Genomic DNA, 27,721 nt, shown 5'->3' with positions numbered 1-27,721 from the left:
AGCGTCTTCCCCAGGGCCATTCAGACTGTTATCCCCCCCCCAACACACATTGCACCCTGCCCACCAACCAATCTGAGCCATGGTGTGAGTGACCCTCATCACTCAGGTCACGCACACAGACTGTTCACACCAAGTCTTTTCTACCTCAGGATATTAAAGTTTCTTGAAACAGATGCTGGAGCCTCGGTTTGTCTTCACACACATCGGTGACCCACACCTGTGTCAAAGATCGAGTCGCCACCGTGGACCCCGAGACATCAGTGACAGCAGCAACACGCAGCAAAACCGCCAAGTGACATCATGCGGCTACGCTATTATTTCACAGGCAGAGAGTTCCTTTATTGATGACCTCATCAGTGACGATAAAACAGGAAGTCTCGGCAGAAAAACTTCACCATAAAACAAGTTTGTTTTCTGTCAGTTTTATTTTCACACAAACATTCAAAACTTTAAAGTGTGCAAATGAACCGAACGACTCGCACGAATTCTGTTGACGCTCGGAAACCCACCAAGGCCACAGAGCAGCCATCCGCACCGCCGGGCTCTACAGGAGTCTGCGCTTTATGTAGTTTCATCCGGTCTGATCAGGTTTTCGGACTCCTCTGTGGCTGTAGTGGATTTCCCAGCATGCCTCTGTAAACGGGTAATAAAAGGAAGTAAAGCTCGATGCACAGCATCAGTAACGAGCAGCAACAACGTCCTCATAGTGGCGGCCATGTTGGCTCTGAGTTCTGTCACCACGGTGACACTGAGTCATTCACCCCCCCACCCCGCACACACACACACACACACACACACACACACACACACAGTTTTGTAGTCCACCAGTCAATAAAGTTCACTCTGACTGGCTGCTTCCTGTCTCTTCTTCGCCATCCTCTTCCTCTGATCCTTCCCATCATCCTTTGCTCTGCCAGGTGTGCACCGGTCACATTTGTCGGATCACACGGTCACAGGTCAGGAAGGTCAGAGGTATCCACGGTAACCTGCCGGTCAAACCAATCACCACAGGTTAATTCACTGATCGCTGAATTTATCAATACATAGGTGGGGTCTGTAACCCGCAGGACACGCCCCTCACCTTGATGAAGATGGTGTCATCTTTAATGTAGGTCCCCGTCTCCAGGACAGTCTGCGACACAAACAGCGGGCAGCCGGACGCGATGTTCATCTCGGCCACCGGACGGCGGAAACTGCTGCTGTTCGGGTCCGGTTTGAAGGCGTCGCCCAGGTGCTTCCTGGAGGGACCCTGGTCCATCAACATCAGGGTCACCTGACAGACACAGACCGCATCAGAACACGCTGTTCACGCTTCTGCGGTTAATCACACAGGAAGTGAGGTGTACCTTTTGTTTGAAGGGCCAGGGCAGCAGGGCATCGTACTCGCCCCTCATCACCACAAAGAACAGCGACAGGTGCGTCCCCTTGCCCATGCCGTCTCCGTTCAGGTAAACGCGAGCACACATCTTGTAACCGAAGTATCCGGTGTAAAACGGCTGCGAGTACAGCGACAGCGTCTTCGCTGCCACCGCGTCCTGTTTCCGCCTTTTGTAGTCGCGGATCTTCCAGATTAGAGTCCCGTTGTAGCTCGCCGTCTCCAGCACCTGGAAACGCAGGTCCATGTCAGCCAATCGGATCTCGTGGACGCTCAGCATGTCGTCATGGCGATTCAGCTGAGTCTCCAGGGATGCTGCAGAGCAGAAGACGGGAGTTATTGATTATCAATCGACAAACAGCCGTAGCCCTAAACCTCTGGTGTCTGAGACTACAGCCCGTCCCCAGACCAACGGCGGCACAGAGAGGCCGTTCTAACCCAGTGTGTGTGTCGTGGATCCGGATCCGCCGCGTCCACCTTGCTCCAGAGCGGCGAGCCTCGTCCGTACGCTCTCCAGCGTTCCTCGCAGGCTCTCCACCTCATCTCTGAGCAGACGGAGAGAATGCAGCTCCAGCTCCACCTCCAGCAACTTCTCTGAGTGCGAGCTCATTAGTTTCTGTGGAGAGCACAGATCAACGTGATGAGCGTGTCTGTGGACAGTGGGAGGAGCCCACGCTGTCAAGAAAAAACCTCCACCAGCGAAATGGCGGTACCTGCATGGTGGCGAGTTTCTGCTCCATCTGCCGGTTCTTCTCCCTCAGATCCTCGTTCTGGTTCTCCAGCTCCGACAGTCGGCTGCTGAGCGCAGGAAGCACCTTGTACCGCTCCATCAGCTCACCTTTTACATCTTCCACCTGGAAGCAGAGAGCGCTCAGGTGAGCTCGCGCCGCACCTTCTGAGGAAGAAGTGTTTTACATGCCACCGTGGTTACCTTGTTCTCTATCGACAGGTTCCTGTTTGCCATCATCTTCAGGTGTTCGGCTGCGAAGGTGGACTCGTGCTGCCTCATGTCCTGGTTCAAACCCTGAAACACGCAATATTGCAGTACATGCAGTATGAAGTATCAATACAGGTGTGTAACTGCAGTACTGTGGTACACGAGCCACACGTTTCAATGATGATGAAACTACCTTGAACGTGCAGCCATAGCGGTGGAACTGACAGCTGACCTGAGCTTTGGGACAGTCATGCTGGTGACCCGAGAGCTGAAACAGCACAACATCAATAAATCAATAGATTGATCGATCACTGCGATCGGAAAAGCTGAAACCTGAAGGGTGCGAGTGATCCGGGAAAAACTGGGTCAGCACCTCGCTCCGGGGCAGGGAGGCGAAAGAGCAGTGGTTTGGACACATCACGGGGAACGCCGGACAAACCGTATCTTTGTGTTTCTGAAAAAGTTTTTAAAAACTTAATTTTTCACAAAAATCACCAAAAAGCAAAAGAAGCCAAACGCTGCCCGCGGCTCACCTGCAGGTCCGTCAGGGGCATCTTCGTGCTGCAGAACTCGCAGGTGGTTTCTCTGTGTTTGCATTTCCAGCTCAGGTGGTCGGGAATCTCCTTCCTCATCATCCTCTCCTTACACTTTCCCAGCGGGCAGGGAACCTCGAAGAACGGACACACGTTCAGGTGGTCCTGCAGACACACAGGTGAGGCAGGTAAGTCAATTTCTGCTGTATGCAGAGCAGCCAATCAGAGAGCGGGATTTTCAGGGACGTGTGCTCACAGGTATCTGCTGCAGACTCATCTGCTCCTGACAGCCGTTTGCCTCGCTGCGGCAGTAAACCTTCAGCGACATGATCTCCCGGTGGCAGCAAACGTCTTTGAAGATCTGAAACACAAAGCACGGCCCGATCAATCACACAGCCCGATCGATCACACAGCCCGATCGATCACACAGCCCGATCGATCACACAGCCCGATCGATCACACGGCCCGATGAGTGATCACGGATCCGTAACTGATCGGGAATCAATCACAGACCAGTGGGGCTGTCAACGTTAACATGCGTTAAAATTTTAACCAAATGAACCCGTCGGAAATGTCTCCGCGTGTTTCGGGCAGTTTGTACAAAGTTTGTCCAGATGGCTTCATCGTGTTAACATTTTATTCGTAAACACAGATTAACAAATGTTAACGTTGACAGTCCTACTGATCAGTCAACAACGTGATCTCTGCTGTGATGTCACTTCCTGCCCACCTTGTCTCTGAACAGTGGCTCCATGTCAGCCGGACACACCGGGTTTGGACGACTGCAGGAGAGGACACAAAAGTTAAACACCTGCAGGGTGGAGCAGGAACTCAAATCGACGCGGTGTTTCCCCTGAGTGGGAGTGGCCTGTCTCACCTGAGGATGTCGCAGATGCAGCTGTTACAGAAACGGTGTCCACACTCGGTCTGGCGGGGCTGACACAGGACCAGCCTGCACGCCTCGCAGCAGTATTTAGCTTCTGGAGTTTCTACAAAGTGATCTCTGAAGCCGCCATGAAGAGGCAGGAAGCCTGCGGGCACACCTGAACACACACCTGAGGTCAGAGACACACCTTACCTGTCTTCAAAGAGGATTCATACCCTGCTGGCTTCAAAGGCCTGACTGGGTCTTAAATAACCTTAGCCAATCAGATCAGCCGCCGTGTGTGAATCCTACCTAACGAAGATTTGTTTGAAACTCGTTACCTTGCTGAGCGGTGGGCTCACTGGAAGGCCACAGATTGGCTGGGCGGTGAGAGGGCGGGGCTGCCGAGAGGGGCGAAATAAGGGAGGGTGCCGCCTGCTGGAGGGGAATCTGCACCTCCCTGCCGTCAGCACTCCTCCCCGCGGACATGACCTGAGGAAACATTAAAAGAAACATTAGAACCCAACAACTGAGTCCAGTCTGCACGTGCTCAGTGGAGTCCAGCAAGGGGCGAAGGGGCGTGGCCTATAAATAGGAAAGTTGACAGGTCACATGTTAATTTATTAGAAAGTGCAGCGAAAACAGGTGAAGGAGAACAGGCAGTGAGCTCAAACATGGGAGCTCCACTGGTTCAGACCAGTAAAACCAGTAAACACTGAAAACCTTCATACATGATTTCATGATCCAGCCTGAGATCTTCCACCTTCAGTCTTTGTGATGTCACAGGTCAGGTTTAACCATGTACTGCGGTGCGGCAGGTCATTCACGACGAGAGAAACGCCGACCTCAGCTCGGACGCTCGTGAAGTCATGAAGCCCAGTCGCTTTTCTTTCCAAGCTTCTCAGATTACCTCAGATTACCTCAGATTACCATGACCTGGTACCTGAGAACCTTCACAGATATGTCAGAGGGAGTGTCCAAAGATCAGCTGGTCTTCCTCCAAACATCTTAGACTCAGGTCCTTCAGGTGGACCCTCGGGTGAATCCTGTAGCTTCTGGCTGATGTCACGGGAACGCCGTCTCCGACCGGTCGGCATTCACAGTTTTTCCTTTCGTGTTTTCGTGGATCCTTTAAAAGGGCCGATGCTACCTGAACCCTCGATGGGTCACCTGATGACCAGGTGGACGTTTGCGATTGAAGAATCACATATTGGTCATGTTGGAACTCCGCGTGTACAGTGTGATCAGACATTTAAATATTACACTGACCTTTAACCCTCACAGCAGACTTCCGTCTCTGATGTTCGAGCAGCCCTGGACGTGAGTCCAAATGTTAGATAAAAGGTTCAGATACTGAACCATTAAACTGAGGAATGAATGCATTTCTCTCTCAGTTAATTTCAGTTAAAAACATAAAGAGGATTTCAGAAAATTAACCTGTTACTCTGTTTTCTAAATGAAGTTCATGAAGTTGACGGTTGGATAACCGGTTTTAACTCCAGTCAGCTGCTCTGAGCTGACTGACGTGCAGTTTGGGGTTTTTCCTTAAACATGTGATGTTTCAAAAACAGCCACAATGGAAATGACCTCAGTCTTCTGATACTGTAAAAAAGTACTTCAGTACCACAGTATTGCTGTATCACAGTACTGCAGTATTCTATTCAATCTTATTTATACAGTCCAAATCACAGCAACAGTCTGTTCATCTGGACGTTTGACCCCCGACAGCAGACTCTGGAAAATCCGGCCAAACACGCAGACCGAGAATCCTGGTCACGGATCGGACACACGATGAGGAACAACCAGACTTTCCGACATTTGTTACAGTGACCTCGGTGTGCACGCGTGGTTTACCATCACTTCCTGCTGTTCGGCTCTGACGGGAAACCCGCCCACTGCAGCCTCACACACCTGACGAGCTACCTGGACGGTCAGCTGACCGTCCAGGTAGCTCGTCAGGTGACATGAGATGTGCCTCCTCAGTGAGGCTGTGCGGTGACGCTGGTGGGGTTTTGATCAGAAGTATTTACCTAGCTTATGTTATCAACTCACAAACATTTAAAGAGCCGACGCATTTTCAAAACACAACCAGTGAAATCTGGTAAAACATGAAAGATTTGAAAGTTGGAATAAATCCAGAAAGAGGATCCACACACACTTCACACAGGAATTCTGGGTAATTTCAGAAGCATCGGGTCAGCTGACACATGAAAACCTGAAGTGAGAGCTTTTATGACCTCACACACAGCTGTGACCTTTAACCTCCACACACACACACACACACACACACACACACACAGAAACACACACTTCCTGTCAGGGATGTTGGGGACTTTTCCATTCACTGCATCGTCAACACACACACACATATACACACACACACAGACAAACCCATCCCTTTCAAAATAAAAGCCCCAAATGAATCAGTGGCATTCTAAGGCTCGAGTTAGAGTTAAAGCTCGTCACTGATGTGCAATCTGGATCTGCCAGATGTGTGACATCACACCTACGTGTGTGATGTCATGCCTGTGGTTAACGGGTGCTGCGACATGAAGCAGGTGACTGCAGTCGTGACTGAGCACTTCTCAGAAAGAGAAACTGGAAGAATTCACTTCATCACAGGGGTTTTCCTCAGAGCAGCTGATGGAGGATCAGTAACCTGATGATAGCAGTCTGCGCCCAGCAGGGGGTGCCTGTGGAGGGGCAGGTGTGGACTGTACTCACGCGGGTTTATTCATCATCCCTGAAACAGAAACATCTGGATGACAGCAGATGTTTCTGAACCTGCAGATGTGCTTCAGCATTAACAGGACCTTCACACATGTCCCAGTTACCCAGTGCTCACCACCATCATCATCATCGCCACCATCAGTACCATTTTATTTAGATAGCAGCAAAAACACAACAGCAGCCATGTCAGGTGCTTTAATGACCCTCTGTGAGCAAGCACTTAGCGACAGAGGGAAAGAAAAACGAGCTTTTAACAGGACAAAACTTTCAGCGGAAAGCGGCTCAGGGAGGGGTGGCCATCTTGGGGTGAAGGGAGGATTCTTATCATCGTCTGCTCAGCTGAACACACCATCACTAACACCCATGATCTTAAATTTTGACATGTATAGGGCTGCACAGCACCTGCCCTGCTGAGCAGCTTCTTCTCATGTCTGTCTGATCTGTACTGGAGCGTTCTGGGTAATGTAGTCAGACCCTCTGGGTGCTTTCTGGATTTTTCTGATCCCCAAATAATGATGACGACATGGTGTTAACATCTGTCTCGTCCAGGTGTTTCCTTAGCGGGATCCTGTCAGGCCGCCGTTAAGACACTTATGGGTGATGATCAGAAGTCAGAGGTCAACCTGAGAGCTCCTGCAGGCTCACCCTGGGTCACCTAACAAAACACGCTCAGCCCCGGGCTATGCTCAGTGTCAGGTTACAGGTGAGACCTTTGATTCAGATGTTAAACATCACAGGGTTTTATTCTCTCAGTGTCTCAATCTTCTCAGACCATCACCTGAATGTCCAGGTGTTTTCACCTGAATAATGGTTTGTTCTGTCAGCTGACGATCAGCTGCTCTCTCACAGGTGAGCTAAAGGTGAAACTAACCTGATAACCTGCGTGTCCTCAAATGAGAAACCACCTGGAAACTCCACACCCGAGGTGGTCTGAGGAGTACTCTTAGTACTTTTACTGCCTTACTATCCTGCTTACTCTGACAGTACTTTGGTGTTTACAAATACAGGTTTTACTGTAGTAACTCTAAGTTCACGTGACCTCACACACACCTGTCCTGTTAACCTTCCCATCACCTGAAAAATCACATGTTATCGACACACAAGCGATAATCGATACCAGGAACTGATTCGCGGATCAATAAGAACAATAGAAGCAACTGACTGGGCTCGTCCTCTCTGTGCTCGATTCTTCAGGTCTGACTGTTTTTAGCTCTGCTGCTCTGATCAGGGCATCAATCAAGTTACCGATCGAATTATTGATTTTGTTACTGATCCGTCGGGCGCGGGTGTAAACAGACGGCTAGCCGACGTTAGCCTGTTAGCTCGGTGTGATCGGTAACGGGGATTTTAATGTAAACACAGCTAGCTGTAGCATCTCCTCCAGCCCGCTAACACAGCTAACATGTTCCCGCTGCTCACGCCGAGTCTCTTGTCAATACCGCATCTCTAGTATGTCTCTACTGTGTGTCTTTATTCTGTTTCTGCTCTCTCGGACTCACATGAATCTCCTCCGCAGGCCACAGCTCCTCAGGACTCCCCGGGACCTCCTTCTCGGCGGTTCCTCCGCGGACTCTCTGCGGGATTCAAACCGTCAACCTGCCGCTGTGTCGGAGCCTCCGGGCCTGGGACGGACTCCTCATGGTCCGGTTTCGGGTTCAGGTTCTCCGGCTGAGTGGTTTGTGTGAGCAGACGGCGCTGGGATCAGTTCAGAGATCCAGCAGCAGGACGGGCTGAGCGCTGGAAACCCCCTCCGCTGCTTCCGCCCAGGAAATCCCCCAGCTGCCCGGAGCCTGCAGGGCGGCGGCGGGCCGCAGGGGGGCGCTGCTTCCGCCACGTACAGTTTTCTTTATTTGTTTATCAGGCCTGTCGGGGTGAACAAGAAGCTCACAGCGGCGCTGAGATGTTAACAGGAACGAAAGGGCAGGAGCATGTTTTAGTCCATTAAGTCAAATAATTTCAGTTTAGTGTTTTCAGCTCATTCTTGCTTCCACTGATGTGGGCTTTGACCTTTGCATTTTTACGTTTATGAACAACATAATCATTTAATTTACCAGAAAGTCCAAACTTGTTTCCTCTGTAAGCACTCATTACTGATGCACTGATTACAGATGCCTGTAAAATTTTCAGGCATCTGTACTTTACTTGAGCAGCCTATTTATTTTCTAACCCTTTTTACTTTAACTCCCTACATTTTAAACAAATATTTGTACTTTGTTCTTCTTACATTTTCAGAAAAGAGACTCATTATTTTAGGTTCATCTATAGTTTATACTCAGAGATAACCTGGGCAGGTGAGTGCAGGTGCCGGTACTTCAGCTCTACGGAAGAGGAGCGAGCATAAAGGGAGTAACGTTTTTAAGTGTCAGGTAATTTGAAATGCAGTGTTTCTATGAGCTCAATAAACATCAGCAAACACACAAACTGTTTGTGTGCAGTTTGTCTCACAGTGTGTTGCAGCTAAAGGTCCAAATGACATGTAAGTCATCATGTTTTTAAATCCATACATGTGACATTATGTTTTTCACATTGTGAAACCTGCTGCTAATCAAACTGAGGCAGACTAACTGAGTTATTTAAAGGCTGCATGAAAATCCTCTGCAGGCTAAAACAGCTTAATTTGTACTGTGATGGTTTAAAGTAAAGAACAGTGTGTGACTGCTGCACAGTGGCTGTCTAATACAAAGACAGCATGAACAGCAGACTGTCAGTGTAGAGGATGGCCAACTGATGAAACATCTGCTCACATCTGGCTAAATCCAGGTATGTACATCCAGAAAGAGCAGCAGGTCAGCTGATCACAGCCTGCACACTAAGACAATCTGCTGGAATAGAAATGATTGTGAGTTTGATTATTTTCCCCACACTGAGACACTACAGCTGATTTTAGGTTCCCCACCTGCTGAATCCACTTTAACCCCTGACTGTACACATTTGCTGTTTAGAGGCAAAGTCTCCCTCCACAATGGAGGCAACAGGAAATAGAAACATATTTTTATTTTCCTTCTTTTTCTCTGCTCATGTTCAAAAACTGATTCAAGTTGAGTACATTTATTAGAGTAGAAATAGAAACTGAAGTAAAGTTTGTATTCTCATTTGGTAACATTATTTATTATTACATTAATACATATATATCACAAACCCAAAAACCCTGGATGACCAGCGTGGTCTGCTCGCTCCTCAAAGCCCGCGACGCCGCCTTCAGGTCAGGTGACAGAGCTCTGTACAGGGCTGCTCGAGCTGACCTGAAAAGGGGAATTTAAAAAGCCGAGACAGACCACAAAAGAAACATCGAGTCCCAGCTGTCCAGCAACAACACACGGGAGGTGTGGCAGGGAATGCAAGACATCATCAACCACAGAGGCTGTGAAAGCAGAAAACCTGAGTGTGCAGCTGGCAGAGGAAATAAACAGCTTCTTCGCTTTGAAACACACAACAGCAGCACTCATCTGCCTCAGCCCTGCTCCCATCCTCATCCTCACCTGGTTCCTGCACCACTCAACTCACTGTAATGGAGCACAATGTCAGACGATTCCTGAGGGTCCTCAGGAAGTACAAGCTGAACTCCAACCTGCTGCTGACCTTCTACTACTCGTCCATTGAGAGCCTGCTAATGGCGGCTGCACTAAGGCAGACAGAGTGAGGCTTCAGAGTGTGGTCAAGACAGCACAGAAGATCATCTTCTGCCCTCCCCTCTCCCTGATGGACGTTTATTCCTCCCGCTGCCTCAGCAGAGCAGCAAACATCATCAAGGACAGCTCCACCCTGGTTTCAACATGTTCAGCCTGCTTCCCTCAGGGAGGCGCTGCAGGTGCATCAGCACAAAGACCCTCAGACTCAGAAAAAGTTTCTTCCCCAAAGCCACAACCACCCTGAACTCACACATGCACCGATAACACAGCCCCACCCCCCCATTTCATTTCATTTATATATTTTTCTGTTAATACTGTTCATATTTGTACACGCGTACAAATGTGTGTTTTTAGAGTAAAGCCAGTTTTGGAAAATCATTCCAAACTGTTTCCACTAAAAGAAAATCGTCTCCACAGTTGGTCTGTTCTTCACAGCTCCTGCTGTATGGCTTAAAACAGATCTCTTATTAAGCTGTTGAACTGTCAGCAGTCAGTGCTGGAAAATATTAGAGTCAAAACGTCTTACTGATTTTACCGATTCTATTTCACATTTTGTATTTTACATGCTATATTTACAGATTCTGTTTTATGAATTCTACTTATTGATTGCATCTACTAATTCTAATTATACTGAGACTGCAACTAAAGATTATTTTGGTGGTCGACTGATCTGCCAATCCTGCTTTGATTAGTTGATTATTCAGCGATTCTGTCAGCAACTCTCATCTGTCCTTCCTGTGGACAAAGCTCCTATTCTAGGCTCCAGGACCTCTCCTGCTCAGGTCTGCCCACCTGTGAATATCGCCCCACAGCAAATTAAAATAATGACCCAGGAGACATATGAATTTGAAAAGACTCGCATGTATTTTTAACATTACTCACTTGGACTGTCAGAATAAAATGAAATAAAATATCGGGTGATATAAATTAAAGTTATAGTATTTAGACCAAAAATAATGTGCGAATAGAAAAGTAAAATTTCAAATAAAGCTTCAAATTAAATCAAGAAGCTTTTATTTTCCAGTCCAAAATAACAAGTTTCCAAATGTACGGATGATTCAGTTCTGACCATTTACCATTTACCATATATCTTTGTTATAAGGTGTCTTTAAAGGATATCTAAGATGAGCCTTGTCCTGCTGTCTGATGGTCATTTTCCTCATCTGGTTGGTTGTCATAAATCAGTTCTTCTGCTTTGGTGTTGAAGCTCTTTGGTCCTTCTGCAGTTTGACAGAAATTACGACGCTGGCTCATTATTCAACTTTTTTCAACAAAAATTTCCCATGTATTTCAATGGAGAGACCCTTTAAATTTTCATTCAACTTACTCCTCTTTAAACTGTATCAACTCCCACATACATTGACATAGAGCCTCCATTCAAACTTTAAAACGAAGCCAAGACATTCAACTATTCAACTTGTATTTATCTTTTCAATATCTATTAGACTTTTTCTTCAGTTCCAGTTTAAGTTTCATGCTTTTTTCCAGCCGTTTCAGAGTTTATAATGGGTGTGTATGGGACGGAATGGTGGCGCTAGAGTGAGAGGAGGGGGGGAATTAATCTTAAAATCTTTTCTTAAAACTGCTGCTGTGTCCGCAGCGTTTGCTCTACAAGTATGATTTTACCCTCGAAACGTAGCCATCGCTGTCCTCTTTCATCCAATGTGTTTATTATTGTAATAGGTGTTATGGTTCTTTCATAAATGTCACCAATGCACAGCTCCTCCCTCCAACTCTTCCATAGACTCTAATGTTAAAAGGGCTCAGAAACTTTGTCTGAAAATCAGAAGCACAGGCTGTCTTTACACTGTCACCACGTCCATATAATAAATGGTAAATGGCCTGTATTTGTATAGCACTTTTACTAGTCCCCCCTAGGGACCCCCAAAGCGCTTTACACACCCAGTCATCCACCCATTCACACACTGGTGGAGGCAGCTACAGTTGTAGCCACAGCTGCCCTGGGGCAGACTGACAGAAGCGAGGCTGCCATATCACGCCATCGGCCCTTCTGGCCGTCACCAGTAGGCGGTAGGTGAAGAGTCTTGCCCAAGGACACAACGACTGAGACTGTCCGAGCCGGGACTCGAACCGGCAACTTTCCGATTACAAGGCGAACTCCCAACTCTTGAGCCACGATCGCCCTGAACTCCACAGGCATGAAAACTGAGAATTTGGTAGACTGGTCATTGCTGGTGCACACGGTGAAAGAATTTTGTCAATACGACATGTACGTTTGATTTGGGAACGATTTGTTTCGGGCTGACGTTTCTGTTCATTTTAAGCATCAAAAGTGAGGTGCATGTCTGTGTGCGTGTGCATGGAGCCATTGGGTGCAGTCACTATAGCAACCAGGCTCACACCTGCCTGCCTAACGAGCTCTCTCTCACTCTGCCAAGATTCATCTGAAACACTTCTCTTTCAACGACTGCTGTGTCCACAGTGTTTGCTCTACAGCCATCATTTTACCCTCAAATCATAGTCATCGTTCTTCTCTTTCCAACACCGTGTCTTTCAGAGCTCAGAGATGTAAACCTTTAAAACTGTGTGGATCCAAGTAGAGGGACCACATTTTAGTCATTCAGTGATTCAAAGAATATGTCTTTTAATGTTCATTCAGATAATTTTCCTTTTCTCATTTCTTAGGTTTTTCTAATTTACATTTAAAACATTTTCAGCTATTTTCCAACTTCTTCTTTGTGAACATCAACTTTCAAAAGTTCTGCACTTTTGTTTCAAGGTACTCTGTATTTTCCAGCTCATTCAACATTTTTAGCTTAATATTCAGTCATTAATTCATTTCAGTGCATACATTCAGATTCAAGCATTTACACTGCAGTTTCTTCAGAAAATGCACTTTCTAGTATACATGGTTATGCTGAGGATATGTCGGCCAGTTTCCACTGGAAATGCCTTTTGGTTAAACTGTCAGCAAGGAATTTGCACTGTTACATTTTTATATAATTTTAATGCACATAAAAAAACAGCTGCTTGTTTAAGTGAAAATACATTGATGGGGTTTTTTTTGCACTAATAAAGTTGTGGAGTTGTAAAGTATTTTGTCTAGTGTCAATTATATCGTTATCGCAAATTTTCAAATGTATATCGTGATAAATATTTTTGGTCATATCACCCTGCTCTAGGAGCAACAACACCATGAAGTCCAAAGAACACACCAGACAGGTCAGGGATAAAGTTATTGAAATTTTTAAAGCAGGCTTAGACTACAAAAAGATTTCCCAAGCCTTGAACATCCCACGGAGCACTGTTCATGCAATCATTCAGAAATGGAAGTATGGCACAACTGTAAACCTACCAAGACAAGGCCGTCCACCTAAACTCACAGGCCGAACAAGGAGAGCGCTGATCAGAAATGCAGCCAAAAGGCCCATGGTGACTCTGGACGAGCTGCAGAGATCTACAGCTCAGGTGGGGGAACTATTAGTCGTGCACTGCACAAAGTTGGCTTTTATGGAAGAGTGGCAAGAAGAAAGCCATTGTTAACTAGGGCTGCCACAAACGATTATTTTGATAGTCGACTAGTCACCGATTATTTTTGCGATTAGTCGACTAATCAGATCATCATCCATTGGACGTAAAACGTACAGCTTATTGCACCAGCAGCATCTGCTCTTATATAACTACCATTAGCTTACAGCTTTAAATGTTTCAGGTATGTGCTAACTAACAATAAAGACAAGATGATAGTTTATTAAATTTTAATGACATTTGCAGATTGTTTCGGTGAAGTTTAATAAACTCCTTGCTATCTAAAATATAACAGGACACCGGAGTAAATTCTCGAGCATCTCACACTTCTGATAATCAGCTGTCTGCTTGATGTTTATTCAGCTGTGTAAAAACTTTAATCTCAGCCAAACCGATTTACTCAGGAACAAATAAAATACTTAAAAAAAAAGCCAAACAATAACATTTTTAAGTTATCTAAGTGACTCATATATGTTTAACCTGAGTAGCGAAAGACAGCGGTGGGTTTGAAGCCGGGAGTCCGGTGTTCTCACGGCTCTAGTTAGCCTAGCCCCCGGCTAGCTATCGAGCTAGTGGGTAACAGACGTCTCCGAAAACGTCGGAGCGCTTTTGAAAATATGTGGTGTCTTGATAAACTGAGCAGATATTTGAGGTTTACACAGCTACATTCTCGCCTGAAAATATGTTAAAAGTTTATTTTGTGACCCAGAAAGAATAATAAGAGTAATATTAAAACTAACTAGCTGCCGCCATTGTTGGAAACTGAACAGAGCCGCGCTATGAATTCTGGGACAGAGCTGCTTCTTCTTCTTCAGGGTTTAACGGCAGCTGGCATCCCTGTACATTCAGTGCTGCCATCTTCTGTTTCAGTCCGTTATTACACTCTTAAATCCTACTACTTATTCCTGCGTCTTTTGTGATCTTACAAAGCTTCAAACGACACGCCACTCACTCACTCTGAACACACCATCCCCACTGTCAAATATGGTGGTGGCAGCATCATGCTCTGGGGGTGCTTCTCTTCAGCAGGGACAGGGAAGCTGGTCAGAGTTGATGGGAAGATGGATGGAGCCAAATACAGGGCAACCTTGGAAGAAAACCTCTTGGAGTCTGCAAAAGACTTGAGACTGGGGCGGAGGTTCACCTTCCAGCAGGACAACGACCCTGAACATAAAGCCAGGGTAACAATGGGACGGTTTAAAACAAAACATATCCATGTGTTAGAACGGCCCAGTCAAAGTCCAGATCTAAATCCAATCGAGAATCTGTGGCAAGATCTGAAAACTGCTGTTCACAAACGCTGTCCATCTAATCTGACTGAGCTGGAGGTGTTTCAAAGAAGAATGGGCAAAGATTTCAGTCTGTAGATGTGCAAAGCTGGCAGAGACAGACCCTAAAAGACTGGCAGCTGGAACTGCAGCAAAAGCTGGTTCTACAAAGTATTGACTCAGGGGGCTGAATAATTACGTACACCCCACTTTGCAGTTATTTATTTGTAAAAAATGTTTGGAATCATGTACGCTGTAATGTGACAAAATGTGGGAAAGTTCAAGGGGGCCGAATACTTTTGCAAGCCACTGTAGTTACTTTTTCAAAAAAGTAACTGAGTTATGCAAACAAAGTTTTTTGCAGCTGTTTACCTAAAAATGCAGCAAAGGCGTTTTTTAAATAAACATTTCAAACTATTTACAGAACAATCAGCTGTTCTGCATCAAATCTGATGCCACACAAATTATTTGTGCCACTCCAAAAAATAATTTCTGTCCACTATGAGATGAAGGAGAACAACAGCCTGATACCTGCAGGCCTGACAACAGCAGATGTGTCACTGCTGTAACACCTGTAACATTCAGCAGTCGCCTCATTGTTCTGACACACAACAAAACTATTGACTACACTACACACTAACTACACACCAACTACACTAGATTTGCGCTAAACGTGGCAAATCTCTCACATTTCAAAACACCGCCGTCACTCCTAAAACTTCCCCCTTCCTAAACAACTAAATGCCATGTTTTGATTGGTCGACTTGATACATTTTTCCACCAATAGGGGGGGGGGGGGGGTTGGTGTTATTTTTGCTCACAGGCTTTCGAGCGTTTTCCTCATAAAACGCTGTTTTTACCGTTTCTTCCTAGTAAATATAAACAACGACAGTATTCAGGAAGAAAAACAAACATTGCAGATATTTTTATCATAACTCTGGTTTTACGTGGCCGATCAACACGATTTAAAAACTGGTGTAAAGTCCACACTTTTCCCGTCAGTTGTTCGTCTGTCCTGCTCACGTCTCCAATGGTTGTACACGTTGTCATTAACGTGGCTTCACGCCACATCAGCCGCTTTGCTAAAACACCGGTGTCGGCACATAAGGACGCTGTCATAGCCTGTCAACCACATTGATTAGCTGCGTATACGAATGTGAATCGCATTATTGGCTGGACTTTGGGATAAGGTGGCGTCGTTCTGATTCCATACGGGAGCAGCCAGTCACTGACTCACACTGAAGAACAGAGTTGATAACATATTAATTTTAATTTCAATTCAGGTTAGATTTATTTTTTTGTGCGCAGCACAGATTTTCTGTGCGCAGACACCGTGCCAGCAGTGCGCAATTGCGCACGCGCGCCGCTTAGAGGGAACATTGAACACAAGGCCCAGGGACCAGAACTGGCCCATCACAGAGTTTTGCAAAGTGTGAGTACAGTAACACATAACCGCAATACAGCAACGCAGTACAAAAGCTGCAGTGTTTATTTTAATTTCCATGTGAGCTTTAAGAGCAGCAGCCTGAACCAAGAAAAGGAAAATGCCCCACTGCGCTGCAGATCAGACCGGCTCAGGCACACATGCCGATTTAAATCCTGAGATTATTTTATCATTTATAATGCTGCAGATTAATGAAAATTAACTCTGCATCCTGAGATGATCTGCTGTTACAATAATAATGAAAAGAAACCTCAGTGTTTCCACTGTCTGAGGAGACTGCTGTGACTTATTATGGTGACTCGTTTCTATTTGGCTCATTTTCCATCAGTAGACACAGCTGGTCAGTCTGTCTCTGTAGCACACAAGCAGACAGCAGGGGGCGCCACTTCTCTTAAATCACCTGAGGACTCAGTTTGGTCTCAAAGAAGAAAACATACAAATTACTTTACTGATCAACTTTGGTTTTATTGTCTTTCTTCTAAAAAGTCCTAAAATAATAGAAAAAAAAAACAAAAAAGATCCCATCAGGTTAGGACACACCTCCTTCCTGAACAAGGTCATCCAACATGGCTGCTTCAGTCTGACACCCTATCCCCAACACACCAAACAGGAAGTAATAAAAGCAAAAAACAACCCAAAAAAGCATGAAAAGCAGAAAATAAGGAACAAAAGCTCCGCCCATTTGGACTGACGGGTCTGATTGGTCCAGAGCGAGCAGTAAATGACAGGTTAATAAAACAAACCCCACACCTGATCTAAAAACGGAGAAAATTAAAGAGAAACACATTATACAATAAAAAAATTACATTATAAAGCCTGTGGGGCGGGGCCTGAAACTGGAGGGGCAGAGCCCTGAATCTAAAGAGGAGGGGCCAGAAGGTCTCAGGAGGCCAAAGGCTTGTTGGCATTCAGTGGAGAGGACGAATCCTGTAGGAGAAGAAAAACACAGTGAGACTGTCCCACCTGAGCAGGTGAGTGCAGATGTGGCCAGGTGTATGTAATTTGAGTCATGCAGTCTCATTAGTACTGTGAAATAAAGTACAACTTCCTCAATGCCTCTAAAATCATCCCATCCACTGAGACCAAAATCAGTCACATGAGTAGCATGAGCTGACACGGGAACCGTACAAAACGGAGGTCACATGACCCAGACAGGTATGTGTGCTGCCAAGCATGCTGGGATTTGTGTCCTCACCTCCTTGGTCTGCTTGGCGATGACCTCATCCTCCTCAGTGGGACACACCTCCATCTTTTCCTCCATCCTGTCGTCCTCGCTCGCTCCTGCCCCCACCTCCATGCCGTGCTCCGCCTCCCACTCCTGCAGCACCTCGTCCAGGTTAAACCTGCGTCTGTAGTTTACTAGGAAGTTCTTCACCTGCACCACCGACTTGTTACCAATCACATCTGAGATGGCTTGGAAGTCTCGCCCATACTTCCTGATGGCTGTGTAGGATTGGACGGGAGGGAGACAGTCATCGACCAATCACTGACTGAGAAGTCTGACAGCAGCCTTCATAGAAGGCTCGAGTTCACATGTCCGCACCTCGATAGGTTATCCAGTTACGATTTTACATGTCTGATCAATCAACCCTGACGCTGATAAACAGATGCTTTAAAAAGATGAGAACATCTGTCAGGTGACCTGTTTCAGGTGTTACCTTGGACGGCGAGCAGCTGCTCCTCTGTGGTCCAACGGTTATTGAACTTCTGGTTCACCTGAAACATAAAGAAACGTTAGCATCCAGAACCACCACTGAAAGAGCGTGCTCAGCGAGCGTGCACGAAGCAGAGAGCCCAGAGTATCACAGAAAGTTAATAAGCACCACGGTGTAGCCTGACATCTCTGACCCAGCTCACCCAGAAAGCTGCATTACTGTTGCTGTCAGTGCTTAAAAATCCATTTTAGTTTGAATAAAGTGATTTGAATCGATCATCGAAATCACAGAGAAAAATCAGTGAGGATACACTCACTGTGCTGTACTGTGTTTGTGTGTTTTTGAACTGCATTTGTGTTTTTCTATATTGTGTTTGTGTGCTACTGTACTGCGTTGCTGTACTGCATTTGTGTGTTTTTGAACTGCATTTGTGTATTTCTATATTGCAGTTATGTGCTACTGTACTGCGTTGCTGTATTGCAGTTATGTGTTACTGTACTGCGTTGCTGTATTGCGCTGCCATGTTGCTGTGTTATCGCGTTGCCGCGGTTACCTCGGGCAGCCTGAACTCGTCCAGCCCCGAGCTGAGCTTCTCCTTCAGCACGCTGTTGGTCTGTTTGATGGTCTGAATCTGAAACAGAGGTTGAGGCTCAGACACAGGAACGTGATCAAGGTGAGTGCAGGTGTCCACGCTGTGCCGATGATCAGGCGTGAAACTGTTTACCTGTTGCAGCTCGTACAGGTGACCTTTTGTTTAGGTTAGGTTTGTTTGTATCGGTGATAAACGCCGTTACCTGACCAGCCCTCTGACTATTTTCAGTCCCACTGTAGATTTCTGGTGATGGTTGCACCTCCCCGTTCTAGCGTTTCCGTGACAACGGACTCACCTGTCTCTTGATGGAGACGAGCTGCGAGTCGAGCTGTCTGATGAGTCCCTGAGGCGTTGAGGACGACAGAGAAACAACGTCCTGATGGTTCAGAAACATTCCTCTGGGGGGGCGCTTCTTCATCCGCTGGGACGCCTTCCCACCTGTCTGCAGGTGAACAGAGAGAGGCAGCCGCCGTCACCTGTCTAACAGACAGGTACGAACATATAGGCTACGGTCTGAGGGTTGCTAAGGTGTTCTTACCTTCAGACCAGAAACTGGTTTCACCTCTGACCTCTCTGAACCTGAGCTCACCTGAAAAGAGTCACACAGGTAAACAACAGCAACAAACAGGTAAACAAACAAGTAAACACTGAACTTCGTACCTCCTTCTTGTCTTCTTTATTTACGTCCAACTCAGGGTCACTCGGAGGATTTCCATTACCGTCCTCGACTTCATCGTCACTGAAACAGACATTTATATTTACACTCATCGGCCAATCGGGTAGCACCCACACCTGCGCAGGTATCTGCTCACCTGTCGTCTCGCTCTCGTTTGTGTTTCCGAGTCTGGCGGTCCATCAGGCTGGTTTTACTGCGACTCTTCTTCCAGGAGTAATAAAACCGAACCAGGCTGGGCATCGACTTATCAGGTAACTACAGACAGACACAAGGAGCTACTGGTCAAACTGGGAGCACTGGTCACAGAAAGAGACTAGGACTGGGAGCACTGGTCACAGAGAGAGACTAGGACTGGGAGCACTGGTCACAGAAAGAGACTAGGACTGGGAGCACTGGTCACAGAGAGAGACTAGGACTGGGAGCACTGGTCACAGAGAGAGACTAGGACTGGGAGCACTGGTCACAGAGAGAGACTAGGACTGGGAGCACTGGTCACAGAGAGAGACTAGGACTGGGAGCACTGGTCAAAGAGGGAGACTAGGACTGGGAGCACTGGTCACAGAAAGAGACTAGGACTGGGAGCACTGGTCAAAGAGGGAGACTAGGACTGGTAGCACTGGTCAAAGAGGGAGACTAGGACTGGGAGCACTGGTCACAGAAAGAGACTAGGACTGGGAACACTGGTACCATCTGCTGAATGCGGTGGAAGCTCTTCCCGTGGAAGCTGAAGGCCTGCTCGAACAACACGCGGTCCTCCACCGTCCACTCATCGGGGAACGGAGTGAAGTTTGGCAGGTCGGCTAGAGACTTCTCGATGTTGTGTTTGTGCCAGAAGAGCATGCCCAGCGCCTGTGACAGGTGAGACAGGTAAAATGTGGACATTGTAAATACTGAAGGACATTTGGCGTGATGATCTGTACGGTCCCTGCAAACGCTGAGCACTTCCTGTGTGTTCAGGCCCTCTAACAGCTGAACATGTGATGGTGGCGTGAAGGCAGTGAGTTTAAAAACACAGGGAGAGGAACTTCAGGTCCACCTGTCTGATATTCCTGAGAGAACTTGAATTTTATTTTACCATCCTGAACGTGAAGTTCTGCAGAGCACTTTGAATCAACAAAGAAAAAGCAGATCCGACACTCGGGTCACTGAGTGTGACATCTGTTTGTGCACATGCTCAGATAGTCACATGTTCGCTGCTAAAGCAGGCGCCCTGTTAAAGATGTAATTTATGTTTTTTTCTCCAAGCCCCTCACCAGCTGCAGTCCAACGTGGAGAAGGAAGCCAAACAGGAGAGAGAAAGGGGCAGCACCACACGATTAGCAGCGACTGAACCTCCAAAATAACACTGTTCATAAGTACACCTGTTACTGACTGAGGATGGCAGCGTGAACCAATGTCTAAATATTTAAAATAAAAAAGTGACCAAGTTGTGAACAATTACCTGCTCCATGTTGTAGCCATGCTTCTCTTTGGCGATGGCGATGTACTCGTCCACTGCAACAGAGAAAAAAAACTAAACAAAAGAAAACACCCACAAAACGCCATCAGACTCGCATCAGTGCGCCATGTTCTCAGGTCAATGAGCCATTTCTTACACTGTGTTTGGTTCAGGCAGCTGTTGGGGATCCAAACCAACATCCCCAGGTTCTCCCGGAGATGAGCCGCCCGGGCTACATCTGGAATCACACACACACGTTAATGAGATTATTAATTAATTAGAAAGGTTCTCACATCAGAGACTCATGTTCAATAACTCGATGAGGGATTAATGCTGTAACGGTGCTGGTAGAACGCTGGAGCTGATCAGAAGTTGATCAATAAACTAATTTTGAAAATGGAGCAGCTCCTTCTGCTCACCTGTACGACTTTTCAGGTGGTTGTGTGAAGAAGGGTTCAGACTCAGCATCACTGTGAGGATCAACATGAAGTTTAACTCAGAGCTGTTACTCTGACCAGTTTTCAGGAATCTGGTCAGATTCTGCAGCGATTATTGATGACTGTTATCTGATTATTCAATATTGTCGGTGTGTGAAGTTTGTGACTAAAGTTGAATGTTCTGACTGTGAGGAGGAGCCTCGAGCTGCTTCTGCTAAGGAAACAAAAGCTCCTGAAACACAAACGAACCCAGAACCAGAGCCGGACACACACATGTGGAGGTGGAACCGGCACGCGGGGACCGGAACCAGCGCCGCGAACTTTACAGCTGGTATTGTTCGAGGCTACTACTCCGCTGCGAGGCTCCCGAGCCAGCTGCAATCTTACCCGGGTCAAAGTCGGGAACCACGGCCTGGTACTGCGGTCCGACCCGCATCCCTCCTCCACCTGCGCGCACACACACACAGTACTCAGTACAGTACTCAGATTAGTCTCAGCAGCGGCGGCGATGATCGAGGCTACCCACCATGCTCGTCGTCGCTGCTCGAGCCTGAACTTCCTTCTTCCCAGCAGCTGTTGGTACTGGTTCCATTACCGGACAGACTCTTCCCGCCGACGGGCCCTCCTCCCGGGGCTCGGCCTCTCCTCTTGCCCGAAGCCTCTGGGTTCCTCTCCAGCATCGCGGGCATACTAGCAGCTAGCTCAGGCTAACTGTTAGCTTGATAGCTCAGCCGCTCCAATAACCGAACCGAGCCGCCTGTCGGCCCGGAGCAGAGCGAGAGTCCGGGCCGGGCAGCCGAGGAACGGTTCGGGTTGAAACAGGAACTGTGCTGTGGAAGGTTCCGAGGAAAGAATCGATCCGCTGCAGCTAGGAGAGGCTAACGGCTAACAGCTCACCGAAGAGTCCGAAAAGTTCCGGAACAAAGAGCCCAAACCAGACGAAGCCGGATTAGATCGGAACCGTACAGGGATCCCGTCCCGGAGCCGGACCCAGAGCCGAACCCGCTCCGATCAGCTGATACAAACCAAAGAGAGCGATCAGAGAGGCGCGTGCAGGCGGCTCGGTGTGTCTGTGTGTGTGTGAGAAAGAGAGAGAGAGAGAGCTGCCATCACAGGACATCCGGAACAGCCCTGATCACTGATCAATATTCTGCACAGCTGACCCATAACCGAAAGATCACCGAGCAGTACTCTGGGCAGTATTGATCAGTTTTTAATGATCGCGGTCGATTTAGGCAAACACCCTGCAATCAGTCAGATGTTTTAATTAAACATTCACAGCAAATCACAGATTGATCAATAATATCCCGTGGGATAATTAAACTCGTTACCACGGAGATTCAATCCACTTGATCTTTCGGATCGTCAATTTAATCCCTTCACTGCTTTAATCCAATTGATTTTTTTTAATCCGTAACAGTTTCTTATTCATTATCACGGGAATCTGTCAAAGTTTATCTTGGAATCCTTTCTTTCTCGGTTCATCGTGACACAAAAACAAACTCAGTTAATTTTAAACTCAAATTCACGATGTTGATTCAAGAAATGTCAAAAAAGCCATCAGAGAGGTCAATGAAACAACGATAAAACCTTCAGTCAGAGCTGCTCGATGGTGTGATATCACCTTCCTGTGCTGTTTATTATTGTGATTATGGTGAGAAACCAAGCTAAAAGTGCACCAACTGAAACCTCAGTCTCGATTAATTTTTCAAAGTATTGATTCCTCTGGCAATCTCGTTTTTAAACCAGTAGCTATTAAAATATTTGTAGACATGTTTACTCTTCTCTTTATCAGTCTAAATCATTGTCAGAATGACTTTCCTTCAAAATCTTCATATCCTTCATAGGCTTGATGCACCTCTCAGTCTAGAGCACATTTTCCTTTGAATTAAATCCATGGAAAGTCATGAGGCTCCAGGCCCTGATGGGTTTCCTATTGAGTTTTTTTTTTTTAATTATTATTTTTTAAATATTTAATAATAACTGCCTCCTCTCTGGAACATGGTTCCCTGCCTCCTACATTAACCCGTCTCCAGGCCCCTCTTCTGTGGAACCAGCTTCCAGTTTGGATTCAGGAGACAGACACTATCTCTACTTTCAAGATTAGGCTTCAAACTTTCCTTTTTGCTAAAGTATATAGTTGGGGCTGGACCAGGTGACCCTGAATCCTCCCTTAGTTATGCTGCAATAGACGTAGGCTGCTGGGTCGCAGCAGATGGCCGCCCCTCCCTGAGTCTGGTTCTGCTGGAGGTTTCTTCCTGTTAAAAGGGAGTTTTTCCTTCCCACTGTCACCAAAGTGCTGCTCATAGGGGGTCATATGATTGTTGGGTTTTTCTCAATATTATTGTACACTGTAAAATCTAATATTGTACTTAATTAACAAATATTAAGTAGACTGAAGTAAGTTACCAGTACTATTCATTCAAAAAGCTGTTCAACTCAATTTATTTGATTTGTCTTAAATCAGAAAAACTTAGTAAGCTGGAAATGTTGCTTTTCCGTGGTTGAATGTAACTAAGTACATTTACTCTATACTGTACTTAGGGTTAGGTAGCTTACAACTCACAGGTCGCCTGCTTTACTCGAGTGTTTGGATTCTCTTTATGTTACTTTTGGAGTTTTATATATAAAACATACAAATTAGTCACCCAGGTGTGGATATAAGTATAACTAAAATGATTAACTAGTTCATCAATTTTTGATTTGGTTTTTGTTTTTAGACAAAACAAAGAACTGGATTGCGAGACGGCATCTGAGGTCATACAAATGGCCTGAAAATGTCAATAGCACCAGATGAAATGGTCATTTTATTTTGTTTTATCTCATTTTGTGTAAGTAAATACAAACAACCACAGTTTGCTCTGCATTTATTCAAATATCCCACAAACTGACTGCACAGTCTATAGTGAAGCCTGCAAGTTTTTGGACAGTGAAATTTTCTTTGCTGCCCAAATTATTCTGCAGATCATCAGAATGAAAAGTTAGTGGCCATGTTTGCAGAGCCCCTTTTAAAAATATGCTTTGATGACATTATTGTGTGTCAGGTGGTGCTCAGAACTATCGAGACTCACAAACAGGGCGTTGAATGTCACCTCTCCGGGGGGGGGGGGGGAGCCTGAGCCATGCATGAGGTTGAGAGATACTCACCTGAGTTGATAGCTGAGTTCTTAACTAATCACCACCTGGTGGTGAGTTGGACAGACCTGGCAGGCTGCGAGATGGTTGGTGCCTGTCATGGTGGTAATCATCATCAAGCTGAAGAGGGGTCCTTACAGGCTTGGTCAGCCATCAGGTGGTGCCCTCCAGCTCTCACAGCAGTTCACAGCTGAGTGTGCAGCGGCGGGAATGAGAATCACCACCTCCAAATCTGTGGTCCTCAGCCAGAAAAGGCAGAAAAGGGTGCAGTGCCCACTATGGATCACCTAGATCATTCAGGCTGTAACGCCTGGACTGGAAACAAGCCATCCTTTAAATATTACAGCATACCAACAAATGTGTTGTTTGATCTAGAGACTGCACTTGTGGCTGAACAATAAATACCTTTGATATTGATTATATCAGTAATGTAACTACAACAGAAAGTCATGGAAAGCTGAAACTTAGTTTAGAATAATTAAATATGAGACTATGTTTCTGTCATGGCCTCCGTGCCTCCTTGGCTGACTTCAGGCCACATAGTGGCTGTGTCCAAATTCAGGGGAAGGATGCTTCAAATGCCATATTTGTAGACAATGACGTCACAGCGACGCGACGAAGGCTGTCCAAATTCGAAGAGTCCTTCAAATGTGGCGACAAATGCCTTCTTCATTTCCCCGAATTTGAAGGATGGGTCCGGTGTATCCTTCGTGTCCTACCATAGGACCACGGGACCTTAGGACCTAGAGGAATTTTTTTTCTGATAGCAATGGTGGTCGAAGTGGGAGAGGAAAACACTTTCAAATGTAAGTATCTGAAAATCTGGTGGTACAAAAGTTAAATTGTTATAGTGTTGTGTTTTTAAGCTTTGGGCATCTGCATAGACACTTTTTTTTTAAATCAAAATAACCCTAAACCAGCTTGTATGGTGGGTCTCACAGTTTTTTTAGGTTTTGCTGCTTACATACAGCTAATTTTGATTTTTGCAAATTAACCTTTTGGTGATATGTTTTAGGGAACAAATACCAAACGGCTCTATAATAAATAGAGCCGTTTAGGCTCTATAATAAATAGGATTTAGGGATCAACATAGTTGCCATGGTTTCCACTCTTATCTTATTTGTTGTGTGTGACAGGAAAATTCTGGAGAAGAATTCTGGAGAAGGGGAAAAGAACCCCTTGCAGGCCAGAAAGAAATGGGACAACTTAAAAAAACAAACAAACAAAGTATGTATGTGTGTTATCAAGAAGATAATTCATAAGAACACAGGTTAATAAATGTGCAATTACTAAGAGTTGTGGTGTTTTTACTTGCCTGCTGTCATTTTTGATTTCCTCTGCCTTTAGGATTGCAAGTATCCAGGCTCAGGAGAGGGGTCAGTGGGAAGCCCACTGCTGGGTTAGGGTTAGGGTAACCCTTGCCCTCATGGATGAGGTGATAGGACAGAGGCCTTCCATTAAGCCTCCTGTCCTAATTTCCTCTCTCCCTGAGGACACTCCGGGGCCAAACACAGCAGTGGATGACTAAAACGAAAGCAATGAGGAAGAGTGTCAGCCACCCACAACCTTGGCCCACGCACCTGGTTTAATCACCCATCTGCCACAGATCTGCCTGATTGCCTGAGCCACTATTTAACATGGTGGTTCAGTGGACTTCTTGGCTGGATTGTTGAGTAACTCTTGTCAGTACAGCCTGGTTAGCCGCTGGTTCCAGTGTGAAGTACTAGTCTGTTCTAACTGCGTTTCCTTGTCCTCCTGGATCCGTTCCTGTTTCCTGAGTCTGGCAGTGAGGTGTCGAAGAGGACTGTGAAAGTGGAGCGTGAGGAGCGGATGTGTGTAGTGTGTTTTGGAGCTGTTCCCCTTCCATCCCTGGAAATCCCAGCCCCATACATATACACTTTCACCTTTGAACCCAATGTGATTGTAAACAAACTTGTGACTTTTATTCTGAATTCAGCTGGTCTGCACCCGAGTAACAGTTTCATTGTGAGATTATTAAAGTTTAAAAAAAGAAGCACCGTACCTTCAAGAGGGCGCAGTGTTGTCCACACAGAACTTAATGTTGTTTGTGATGCTGTCAGTGTCCTCCCATGAGGAGCACAGAGATCTCCCCAGACAGTGGAGCTGAAGCAGTCCCTCAGACCATCTCTGGTTTACCCACAGGCTCAAGATGAACCAAGCTGTGATCTGAGCCCCCCAGAGTCTCTGGTGTGGTAGGTAATGTGTTGGGTGAAGGTGAGCAGAGTACAGGACTAAGAGATATAATTCAAATCGGCAGATTGGAAAAGGCCTGAGGATGCTGTGTTTGGAGTCTGCTGGTAACAGGTAACATCGCAGGCTGTTGCTGCATTTAGCAGAGGGTCGGACATACAAACAGCATGTGGTAGATAATACGGCCTCACTCTAACAGCTAGCAGCTCAGTGACGGGTCTGTCCCTTCTCCTTCGGTTTGCTGATGCAGGATCTGCGACTCTTCCTCCTCAGCTCACAGGGAACATCAGACCGCTCAGTGACATGCAGCACCACAGAGCTACGGAGACCGAACGGCACATCCCTGGTGTAAATAACAGGAGCGTGGCTGCTCACAGTCTCCAAGCACAAGAACCATTAAAAAACTACGTTGTCTACAAAAAGATCTGCTCCTTGTGTGTGAACGCAAACCGGAAGAAACAAACACACAGCACGTCAATGCCACTTGTTCCTTGTTCCAAGTTTTCGAGTTTCATGTAGTGTTTAGTCTTCCTGGGCGATCGTGGCTCAAGAGTTGGGAGTTCGCCTTGTAATCGGAAGGTTGCCGGTTCGAGCCCCGGCTTGGACAGTCTCGGTCGTTGTGTCCTTGGGCAAGACACTTCACCCGTTGCCTACTGGTGGTGGTCAGAGGGCCCGGTGGCACCAGTGTCCGGCAGCCTCGCCTCTGTCAGTGCGCCCCAGGGTGGCTGTGGCTACAATGTAGCTGTCATCACCAGTGTGTGAATGTGTGAATGACTGGATATGTAAAGCGCTTTGGGGTCCTTAGGGACTAGTAAAGCGCTATACAAATACAGGCCATTTACCATTCCCAGTTTAGGTTTTGTTAGCTCTGTGTAGTCGCTCTTTGCTTTTGTTTATTCTTCAGTTCCACCATAATAAAGGTGTCTGCATTTGGGTCTTCATTTTCATCAGCAAACTGAAGAAAAGCCTTGACTCCGTTGCTCCACTCAACACCAAAAAGATTAACGTAAAACATGCATCACCCTGGAGAAACAGAGAAGTCAAAACACTCAAAAGAAATTGCAGAGCAGCAGAAAGGAGATGGAGGAAAAATAAAAATGCAACCAACCATCAAATATTTTGCAACTTAAAATGTACAATAATACACTAAGGAATTCAAGAAATTCATACTTTGCCAAAATAATCAGTAATAACAAAAATAATCCCGAGGTCCTCTTTTCCACCATAGATCATTTATTTAACCCTGATTTTAACAGCTCCACAGACTCGCTCTGTGAGCAGTTTGCAGACCACTTCAGGGGAAAAGT

At 46.3% G+C, this 27,721-nt stretch overlaps 2 protein-coding genes across 3 annotated transcripts; both read right to left on the bottom strand.

The window, feature by feature from the left end:
- Positions 1-406: 406 nt before the first annotated feature.
- Positions 407-8,228, bottom strand: traf3 (TNF receptor-associated factor 3). Its single transcript, XM_006800571.3, has 14 exons — positions 7,940-8,228; positions 4,052-4,202; positions 3,723-3,888; positions 3,576-3,627; positions 3,102-3,206; positions 2,846-3,010; positions 2,686-2,766; positions 2,506-2,580; positions 2,307-2,399; positions 2,089-2,229; positions 1,814-1,991; positions 1,347-1,690; positions 1,082-1,273; positions 407-986 (listed from the first exon to the last, which is right to left on the bottom strand). The coding sequence occupies exons 2-14, from the start codon at positions 4,197-4,199 to the stop codon at positions 951-953; spliced, it is 1,776 nt and encodes a 591-aa protein (XP_006800634.1). The 5' UTR covers positions 4,200-4,202; positions 7,940-8,228; the 3' UTR covers positions 407-950.
- Positions 8,229-16,635: 8,407 nt separating this feature from the next.
- On the bottom strand, positions 16,636-22,211 carry rcor1 (REST corepressor 1). 2 transcript variants are annotated; one of them, XM_006800568.3, is made up of 14 exons: positions 21,595-22,211; positions 21,456-21,515; positions 21,051-21,101; positions 20,789-20,869; positions 20,635-20,687; positions 19,881-20,042; positions 19,330-19,448; positions 19,178-19,256; positions 19,056-19,106; positions 18,813-18,959; positions 18,479-18,556; positions 17,929-17,986; positions 17,466-17,713; positions 16,636-17,197 (listed from the first exon to the last, which is right to left on the bottom strand). In XM_006800568.3, the coding sequence occupies exons 1-14, from the start codon at positions 21,755-21,757 to the stop codon at positions 17,153-17,155; spliced, it is 1,395 nt and encodes a 464-aa protein (XP_006800631.1). In that variant the 5' UTR covers positions 21,758-22,211; the 3' UTR covers positions 16,636-17,152. The 2 variants fall into 2 exon arrangements, with proteins under 2 accessions (XP_006800631.1, XP_006800632.1); XM_006800569.3 differs by lacking the exon at positions 21,051-21,101 and having other exon boundaries at positions 16,637-17,197; positions 21,595-22,206.
- Between the last annotated feature and the right edge of the window lie 5,510 nt (positions 22,212-27,721).

This window comes from Neolamprologus brichardi, chromosome 19, assembly GCF_056152115.1.
Source record: "Neolamprologus brichardi isolate AB-2024 chromosome 19, ASM5615211v1, whole genome shotgun sequence".
Classification (NCBI taxonomy): Eukaryota; Metazoa; Chordata; class Actinopteri; order Cichliformes; family Cichlidae; genus Neolamprologus; species Neolamprologus brichardi.
The sequence above is the reverse complement of the archived record's forward strand: the minus strand, read 5'-3'. Positions and strand labels throughout refer to the sequence as shown.